Raw genomic sequence first — 10,593 nt, forward strand, 5'->3', positions numbered from 1 at the left:
GCTTGATTTCTTCTTGTAGTTCTGCTGTCTTGTTTTTATTGTTGAAAATTCCTTCTAGCTTGCATGTGTTTAATGTATCTTGCATTAAACAATCTTGAAAAACTTGTAAAGAATTTTAATAGTAGATCTTGGAGATGGTAATTTTTCGCATCACCTTTCTGTGTAATGTTGTAGTGTACCATAATCTTCAAAAGAGCTAATAATAGTAATCTGAATCAGGAAATAATTCATGTTAAACTGCTTTTTAGTTGTACTGTAGTGCAACAGGGCTATTGATTTGACTCCAATCATATACTGTATACATAGCTAAAGGATACTTAAAAAAACAACAAAAACCCGAAACAACCAAAACCACAACAACAACAAACCCCACCATACAATTCTAGGACAATGGAATGACAGTAGTTGCTCTGACAGGTGCTAAAACACCAGCTGCTCAACAGATGCTGGTCTTTGGGCATTATGTTGAAGGTAAGGGATCTATAGATGTTTACAGGAACCTTCCATTATAATTTGAAAAATATGTGATTGTGAAGAGACCTTTCTAGAATTAAGAAAGATAATTAATATTTCAGATCCTATGGGGAAAAATTAGGAAGAAGTGGTGCAAAAATAGTAATTACATGCAACAGACTTCTCAGTGTTACTTTAGGCCATCATTCTATATGGTTGTAGAAGCAGTGAGAGAAATCAAGTGAGTAAGGAAGGAACAGGTGTAGTAGTTGGGTGATGGATTTACGTGAAGTTGTTTGTGCATATAAGAAAAAAAAAATTCCCTAAAATTATTTTTATTTACTGGCTAAATCCTCAATGGATATTACTCTTTAGCCACTGAATTAATCAATAAGAAATATTTCTAGTCTCTAAATAATGAACTAACTTTTTTTTGCTTCTTATGAGAATGCAGGTTTATTGCTAACATTGACAGAGTTGGTATTCTGACAAGAACTATTGGGTTTATACGTAAGTAGGTGCAGTTTAACTGTGCCTATGGTCTTAGCTGGCCAAAAGTTAGTTCACAACTGTTATCTTAGCTAGGATTCAGCATGCATTTAGTAGTAGTTGCCCAGTTTCTTGGAGGTTGGCATGAAAGTAAAGTGAACTTGTGTTTGCCTGAAAAAGACTATGTGGATTAATTCTTAGAAAGCAGGCTTGCTATTTAGGCGTATGTTTCATTGAGGACTAGTAAAAAAAATAAACTAGCAGAAGACTACGGCTTTGGGGCTACAGTCACCATCTGAGCTTTATTTAAAGCCTCCTGAATTTGCTGAAAAAGATTAGGATGGAAATGTAGGGTCTTCTTTGTGTACATGTTTTTATGTAGGAGAAGCTTAAAATAAATACTGTTCTTTAAACCTGTACTGGGCTTAGGGTACCTTTTATCTGCAGCTGAAAAGAGCTTTTGCAGTATATTAATCCCCCAAGTCTTGAGACCCAGAATTCAAAGCTCGTTGTTGGCGTGGGGGGAGAGGAGGGTGCCTTGTGCTTAAAACAGTAATAAGGAAGTGAAGGGAAGTAGATGGATGGCTAAATTCCAAGGGCATTAACAACATTTCTCTCTTATATCAGGACACCGGGCTTCATTGTTACTGACTTTTTAGGGATTAGTGTTTTTTCTCTGAAATGCATGCTTGAACAAAGAAGTATTCTCTATTTCCTATGGGTTCCTTTTGAAATCTGACGCTTCATAGTCTGAGAGGGATACCCCGTTGTCTGTGTGCCAATCCTAGGCATAGCACCTTCTGATTAGGCAAGGGAAGGGAAAAGAGGAAGAATTCCCACTTACAGGTATTTGAAGTCATCTGGTAATACAGACATTATTATATACTCACCTCCACGCGCTCAGAATAGAGTATGCTGTTTGTTTTGCTTTATTCCTAAATTTATCTTCCGCCTGGAAACATTGGCTGTGTGGAGAAAGCATCTGTGAGACTGGGTCTAGTAAATTAGTGGTTACTCTTTCTGTCTGTTACCTCCCATGCTTGAAGCAAGAGGCTAAGTGACACCATCTTCAAGCTGTATTTTTGGGAAGAGACGTTACATATTTCACTGTCTGTTCCACAAAACATTCCGGTAGCATCTGTTCCACAGAGCATTCAGGTGGTTGCCAGTGCTTGTGTCAGCACTCAAGGTACGATTGGTATACTTTAGTGGCAAAGCCAGTTCAGGGTATTTCTCCTGACTCTTGTGCCAAAGGTTACAGTTACCTAGTCATTAAATCAGATTCTGTGTTCCCGAGTTACTACGTCTAAACTTTTTTCTGAAGTCTGAGGGATGGATTTCTTCCCTTTGGGAACTGTTCTGTGGTAAAGTTTATCGGTCAGGCTAGAATTGGAGCTGCAATCCAAGAGGCCATTTTGCCTATGATGTTTTCCTTTCCAGGTGGGAACTATTTTTAGCTTTCATTTCCCCTTGTTTTTTTCCCAGTTGGGAAAAAAGTGGTTTGGTTTTTTTCCCCAGTATATATGCATATTCTACCTGCCATCTTGCAGCCTACCGTAGAGCTAATCGTTGACCCCAGAATCTTATTTAGTAGCCACTTGCAAAAGTTCTATTTTGCTTCTTTTGCCTAGGTTCTAAATGCAAACCTTATCCCATACCTAGTTTCCATGTTTAGTTTTCTTGATGCTAGCTCCCATCTCTGATCACTGGAAGAAGTCAGTATAGCACCAGAGGGTATGCTGAGAACCATATCTTGATGTGCTTAACTCTGAGGCTGACTTTTCTAATGGAGTCCGTAATTTAACAATGGTATTCTGTGCAATCTTCCTTACTAGACTAAGCTAGGCTTCTTGATGGCTGCTTCAACGGCAAAAGAGAAATTGCTTTATTGTCTGAATTTATTTCTGCATTCTCCTGCAGTCATTCTAGGAAATAGGTCTCCCCTGCTCATCATCTATGAGCCTGTGAGAATATCCAATTTAATGGGATGAGATGAAGGAAAACTTTGATAGAGATTGTATTTCATAGATTAAGTAATGGTTTAAAAAGCAAGATTCGCTACTGCGTCCTTCTGGTGCACCACTATATTTTAATGTTACTGTTGACATACTGAGAGTAAGTGGAAACCGCTGGGTGAGAAAGAATCACAGAATCTTTTAGGTTGGAAGGGAAGTCCAATCCCCCAAGAGCTGTGAGCTCAAAGGGAGGAGGGGATAAGGCAGCAGCTCTGAGGAAAGAGGCTGTGTTTCAGTTCACAGAAGCAAGGAAGGTGGGAATGAGATGATAGTGGGATAAGAGGAGGGTAGTGGAGGCACTAACCGCGAGGTTTGCTTTTAACTTTATTTCACTTAAATTTAAGGGAAACTATTGCAGTATTTGGTAACTTTTTACCAGTTACTTGTGTGTTAATGGTAGGTATTTGAAAGTACAACATAAAGTTTCCTATTATCTCAGTGTTATCTTACTGTCTTAGGTCTCAATAGCATTTATACAGGAAACAAACTACTAGAATGTAGCTCGGTGAACTTGCAACTGGATATACGGGGGGGGCTAAATCACTAGATGTTATTTTTCAAATCTAAATGTCAGCAGAATTTGGCCTATTGCAATGCAGGTGAAGCTAGCAAAACTGTATTTCCACTTCGAGCAGTGAGTTTATAGGTTTACCCTTGGCTTTATACTGTTTCTCCTGCATGATGGGATGTTTTTGGTTTGTTCTTATGGATTTCTGAAATGCAGACAGAATCAGAGGTATTCACGATCATGTACTTCCTCAGTCAAGTTAGGGTAGTTTCAATTTCATTCACAGAGAATAAGAATTCCCCACTTTATTTTTTAGCTTGGTTTGCAGTACCACTTTTTGAAATCTGTAAGTTTGAAGAATTGACTGTTCCACAAGTTCAGTTTTAATTAACTGCAGTCTTTTACCTATCTTTCTTGTGATTAGAAGTTGCTTCTATTGCTAGGTATTTTTATTTCCGCCCCCCCCTTTCTTTCTTTCTCTCTCTCTCTCTCTAGGCCTAGGCCTAAGCTCTGACAACTTTGACATTTCTGTGCAGGGTAGTTTTCCCACTTTCAAGTTTTCCACATTTGTTTCCACATTCATTTCAAGTGTAACCTTTTAAACACTGTCCCTCACCTGAGACTATAGATCTTTACCTACTGTACATCTGATAATCTAAAGTATGTACTATCTTGAGACATTCCTTCCAAAGAGTAAACTTACGTTTTGTAGATTTGTTTCAAGGGCAGGTCTGGGAACTGATAAATCTAATATTTGCACGATCTGGTTGCCCTGGCAGAGACTATCTAGAAAATACTTCTTATATTTGTCTTTTACTTAATGGCATGGGTCTAGATGTGAAGGTGGCTAGAATTCAGTAGTAAAAATTCTGGGGGGTTCTTTTCTTTTACGTTCCTTGGGCTCTTGGTTATTGTTCTCTGTGGAAGGTGTATACTGTGATGGTCATTTTTCTTTTCAACTTCACTTTGGATGGATACAATGTGTCCTATATGCCCAAATAGAATACCTCTTTCTCCCTAAGCTGGCAGGAGACTTTTTGTATTATAGAAATATCAAAGGAAGGCAGCATAGTATGTCTACATTGTGTGCATTTGGCAATCCTCTAAAATGTTAGTACAAAACAGCCATTTTGGGGGAGACAGGAAACTCTTCTTGCCACTGAAAGGTTATTCTGTAACTTGGGTTATGCTAAACATTTTGCCTTCTGGATTACAGGAGCTACTCTCTGTAGCATGTGCAAGAATGCTCAATCTCTTTCCAGGATATGTAATTTGCAAAGATTGTGAGATGGATACAAAATAATGTTTCATATTCCCCAAGATCTATTTTCTGACTATAGATTTCATATTTGTACCAGGCCCTCCAATAGTATGCATGATTACTGTTCAGATTCAGGATCTCAAATATTTCTTAGATCTGATCCACATGTAGGGTTTTTTGCTTTAATTTATTGGTGTGACTGTACTCTACAGTCACTATTTTTATTTTAATATTCTTCTACTACAAATCTATCATGATGCAGTTATGCTGTATAGTTTATTTATTTTTCCTATATGGAAATACACTATACTAGTATAAATGCTGTTTTATCTTTTAAGTGCATTCATGCCAGGACATCAATTTTCTTTAACTACACCGGTGTAGTCTATGTAATGCTAGTATTACATGCAGCTAAAGTGTTTATCACTCTACCCTAAAGAAGCTGCAGTTTATTTCCACAACTGCATAAAAGATCTGAATGAGATCCGTACACTTCTTCTAATCCCTCACTTCAGTATGCATGCTGGAAGATGCTCATATGTCCCAGTGAGAGTCATTAGTGGAAGCATGATTGTGCAAACTGAGGAGTTTTGTTACCTGATGCTGCCATCTCATGAGTAGAAGGAAAAAAGGAGCACTTCATGGTCTGAACTATTTCCCTTCCTTGATAAGGAATAGTTCAAATATACAGTTTAGAATATTCCTCACATGCGTTTACTTTAAATCCATTTCTACAACCAGTAATTCAGTTGATGTATTTTTTTTTTTTGGGTCTTGCATAAACCCAATATCTGTCAAATTCACTGTCTCCTGCCAGTTATTATAGCTGATGCTCTTAATTATGGTTGCAAATGATCATCTGTGTGGCTTGCTGTACCAGAACTGTTCCTTCTCTTGCTGATTATCATATATCACACTTGTACTGTAGTATGCACCTGATGACTACAATGGCCTTATTCAGCTGAGCGATCAAGCAAGGAGTGTGTTACAAGCACCGAAAGAGTGGGTCTGTTTGTAACTCTTTGTAACTTCTGAAGAAGGTAAGATGTGACTGGCAGAAACTGCATCTCCAGTGGTGAATGGGAAGGGAAAGAAGGGCTTGCTGACAGAGTGTTTTGCTTATGGCTTTTTCCCCTTCTTAGCTTGCATTGGGATCCTTGCCTTAATCTTTCTGCTTTTGTCCTAATAAAAAAATCAACTAACCTAAGGAAACAGGCCAATTGTGATCTGTAGTTGATGGGATAGCAGTGGTGGAGGTAGTGCGATTGCTTGCTTCTGCGCAGCTGGTGTATTAAACTTCCAGAAGGGTTTATTAGTGCTTGTTTCTCATGTGAAGCTTTCAGTCCAATATTTTGTTTTTAGCATAGTGGTAGAAAATGATAGAAAATGATTTTTTTCTTGATATGGCTACAAGGTGCACACAAATGTGTGTACAAAAAACCCCAAACCTCTGGCTTTCTCTTTCCTGTATCTTATAGCTGTCTAGAGATTAATTTCTCCGTTTCTTGACCTCCCTAATGCAATGTGAACTATTCCTTTTTTTTTTTTTATTAGAAGAGGTTTCTTTGGCATAGTGGCTTTGTAATGCAACTAACTAAATTTGCTAATGGTAAACTTGCCTGCATTTTTTGGCACTAACACATAATTCTTAAAGAAATTTTGTTGTGACCTATGTGAAATTCGTGACATCCCAATACTATTGTATTCCATTCAAAATGCTATTGACTAGTTACTTTTTTTTCTTCCTTAAAACACACAAAACTTTCAGTACAAAAAATGGTAATCAAATACTGTACCTTAATAGAATTACTTCATAGTTAAAACTGTCTTCACATAATCACCATCAACTCAGTTGTTTTCAAATTGGTTGGTTTGTCATGATACCGTTAGATCCGCTAGGAAGAAGATAGGCTAGAGACTGCATGGTCTGGTGGTGTACAGAAGAGCACCCATTATTACTCTAAGCATTTCCATATTTATGTGACCTTGGACGATCTCTTTGACTCTCTTGTTTTACCCAGATTAACTAGAAAACCAGAATAGCAATAGGGTTCTACTATGTATGAGATGGAAACAGTCTTTGACTAGAAAATAATTCATGGAGTAGCTCATCCTGAATTCTAAGCGGTCCAAAGTAGTATAATGCAGATCACTCTTTCTAGAGCAAAACATCTAGAAAAAATATTTGTACAGATTTGAATCAATATTTTTAAAAAATGTACATAAACAAAATCTATTTCCATCTCTAAATCTATGTAAATAAGAACCTAAAACTAGCCTGTCTTAAAATGAAACAGAAGGGTTTTATTTAACTCTTTTAATTACATTGCTTGCAGAACTTCTCTGCTGACTTTCTGTGCAACTCTTATAATGTGAATTTCCAGATCCTAACGTTGGTATTACACCAGTGCTGACATATAAACAACTTATTAAAACTCTCCTCTGTGCTCAGAGGTCTAACTGTGCTCCATGTGCGTTTTCAGCTGACTCTGAACTGCAATATTAAACTTACATTCAGGACTGATGGTAAGTGGCTTGATCCCATATGGATTCACAGCAAGGAGCTGGTTTAGAGCAGACCATCTTTTAGCTCAGATTTGTGGCTTATCCCAAACTGTGTGCAACTTTCTCTTTGAGCACAGTGTTACTCTGAAATAAACCGAGATTACTTCCAAACCTGAACTGGGCTTCAGACATGATGTTTTTTATTTGTCTTTGAATTTCTTTTTGCATGCTATTTCTTGACTAACTCTAGTTCTGTGAGAAGAAATTATATGAAGTCTGTACTATCTTATGCATGCTTTTAAGTTCTGAAGTGTGCTGTTGCTTTTATCTTAAGAATACTTTTTTACTGCCTGCTAAGTGTTTGGGTGAGCGAAGCTGTGGCATGTACTTGCTTTATTTTTGTATGTTTGAATGTAAAGCTGATCAGAAACTGTTACTGGTAATAACTGAGAAGTCTGATATTTCTTGCAGCATACGAGGCATGCATAAATTCTACAAAAAGTGAAACCTATCAATATTTTAACCTTTTAAAAACTCACAAGGACATACATCACATGAACTTAACTTGAATTGGGTTAATACTCATAAAACTGCTTGGTTTTCCAGCAGAGACTGTATGTTTTGTCTGGCACTGATTTCTCCAAAAACTAACTTTGTACGCTGAGCTTTTGATCCTTCAACCTTTGGTTTTGAAACTTACTGAGATTCATTTCTATCCAACAAACAGGGCTTCCAAACTTGGCTTGGAAGGACTTCCAGCATGTTATGAGAAGTGGCTGGGGTACCATAGGGCAGACAGAGAGAGGCATCTGCTTTAAACTCAGCATTTTTGAACTACCTTTTAAGAATTCACAAGGACAATGCACTCCAAAGCAAATCAACTCCAATGACTAAATAATCTCATTTGCTCTCCTGCTTTTTTCTTAGCTTTGTTAAAGTTACATAAAGATTTCTTTCATTTTGTTGGACTGCACCAAATTTTACCAATCTTTCGTGCATTGTTCGCCTGTGTTAAGTTCAGCTCATCCTCCCAACACAGAACTGTCATACAGCTCTATCTTTTTCTATTTTTTTTTTTTTTTTTTAAATTTGTGTGTGAGTATTGACATGCCTTATAGCCTTTGTCACTTGGCCAGTAGTTCACGTAGTACAAGAATTATTCACTGAATGCCTGGACTCTTGCTCCATTTACCGTTTATTAACATCTAAGTCTTTCTTTTCTTATCAACCTTTAATCTGAATTACTTCTCTAGCAAAATCTTTGCATGGAATTATGTCTACATCATTCTGTTCAGCACACCAGCAGAATAAGAGCTGCTGCTGTTCACCAAGCTAAAAGCTGAATTCTTTTAATCTTCGGTCACTTCTCCTCCTTCCCATTCTCACAACCAGAATCTTTTCGCCACAGATGCAGGAGTGGAGTGAATGAGATGTCCACAGCATTAAAAACTGCATTTCCAGGTGTGGTCTCTGGTCTTAATAGGTGTTTTTTTTCTTTTGTCTTTTTGTACCATTGCAGCTTCATGCAGATTCCATCCTTGTGCTTTACAACTTTAGTGGCCAGCCCAGTGGAGAGGCATTGGTGACTTTTCCAAGCCTGGATCTAGCTAAGAAAGCAGTGGCCGAGAAAAACGGACAGCTCCTGGGAAGCCGCTATGTAGAACTGTACCTGGTCTAACTAAACACTCTTTGGGGGATGGGGAAAGAACATCGCACTAAACACCGTGCCTTTTGCAAAATAAGAAGTCTTCCCTTGCCACCCAGGCAGCAGCAAATGTGCCTTTTCAGCATAATATGTTGGAATGTAGAGTGGTACATGTCCTGTACTTAATTTGAAGAATGGCGTATCCTATGCCAAAGATAAAGTGAAACCAAAAATTATGCAGTTAATTTACTTCATTTCTAATGTTCTTGTTTGAAAAGAAGCAAACCTAGTCCTGGCATCTAGTTAATTCTGAAGACAATCTAATAGCACTTCAGCTATCGCAGCCATGGGAGAAACCTGTTCATAGCATTTGAAGTGGGAACCGAAGCTTGAGTCATTCAGATTCTTCTGTGTTTAGTTTTTAAGAGTTTACACTTGACAAAGTGGGTTTTGTAGAGTTCAAATGTCTTTAGAAAGGTCTTTTTGGAATGCGTAGCTTTCCCAGTTCGAAGCACAGATCATATTGATTTGTTTTGTTTTGTTCTTGACTGGAAAATACCAGGATGCTGGACCCCAAATGCAACTGTGCTTTCTCATGTTTTCATTATACATTGTTTTGCAAAAGCCATATTTGTCTTTCTTAACAATATACTGCTGCCAATGTGTAAAGCAAAAAAAAACCAAACCAAAAAACAAAACAGCAAAACCAGAAAAATCTTCCCTGCCTACCCATAACTCCCTGCCCCCAGCCCCAGATTTTTAATCTCTACAGGACAAAAATGGCACATAAACCTGAGTACTAATAAGTTATATTTTTTTATTTAAGCATAATAGCTTTCGGATACTGTATTAAAGATTTTGCTCTAGTTTATGTGCATGCAATTTGTTTACATCTTTAAACTACTTTATTTGTATATTATGAAACAACAAGATATGTTGAAATCTAAATCCTCTAGTGCATGCTTTTTTCTTTTTCCCTGTGTGTGTATATACATAAGCTAGAAGAAGTACTTTTACGTCATGTAGCATGTGTTTAAAAAAAGACATCTGCTGTAGAAGCACTAAATGACTTTGTTCTTACTGTGCCTTACTTCAAAACCATTCCAAGTGCAATACCAGCAGAGCAAAATGTAATGAATCCTGTTGTGACTTGTTCACGGATGCCTGAATTGATCTTTTTTGTTAGTGTACAATTTGAGTTGTACTTAAAAGAACTGAATGATGTATGCTTCTTTATATTACAACAAATAAAAGAGATGCTTACGATGTGCATTGGCTTTTGAAAATAACTTTATGCTTTGTTTTAATGTATTTTCATGTGGTACCGTTCTCTGATAAATAACCTTTTACTCATTTTTCTATTTCTCCTAGATTTAGGTAGGCATATGTACCTTGTGAGAATGGTGTGTTGTAGTGGAATGCTTTTTAGGCAATGTGATGTAACAGTTTACATGCTTAGTTCTCTTGTTCCAGTGCCAGAGGAAATGAAGTATTTGACTTGAAATTGTGTTCATGTTTGGATTTAATTGACCTAATGGGTCACTCGCTTTTCGGCGCAACCCAAAATGCTATGTTTGTGTCATGATGGAGCCAGACAACCTTTCTGTAGTAAAAATGGAGGTAGGAGGGGAATCATATTAAGATAATAAGGTTTGTTTCTCTCTAGTCAGAAGCATCCTGTGCCGGATGCCATTTCATCATTAAAACCTCCCAACTG

At 37.4% G+C, this 10,593-nt stretch overlaps 1 protein-coding gene across 1 annotated transcript in view; it reads left to right on the forward strand.

Annotated features, from left to right (window-relative positions):
* Positions 1–10,142, forward strand: part of ESRP2 (epithelial splicing regulatory protein 2) — a gene marked incomplete at its 5' end in the record, with an annotated part of 44,364 nt that extends 34,222 nt beyond the window's left edge. The window contains 2 exons of the mRNA XM_009698070.1: positions 5,655–5,766; positions 8,751–10,142. Of these exons, the coding sequence (XP_009696372.1) occupies positions 5,655–5,744 (90 nt within the window). The remainder of the gene's footprint in view (positions 1–5,654; positions 5,767–8,750) is intronic.
* Between the last annotated feature and the right edge of the window lie 451 nt (positions 10,143–10,593).

This window comes from Cariama cristata, unplaced genomic scaffold (assembly GCF_000690535.1).
Source record: "Cariama cristata isolate BGI_N322 unplaced genomic scaffold, ASM69053v1 scaffold2864, whole genome shotgun sequence".
Lineage (NCBI taxonomy): Eukaryota > Metazoa > Chordata > Aves > Cariamiformes > Cariamidae > Cariama > Cariama cristata.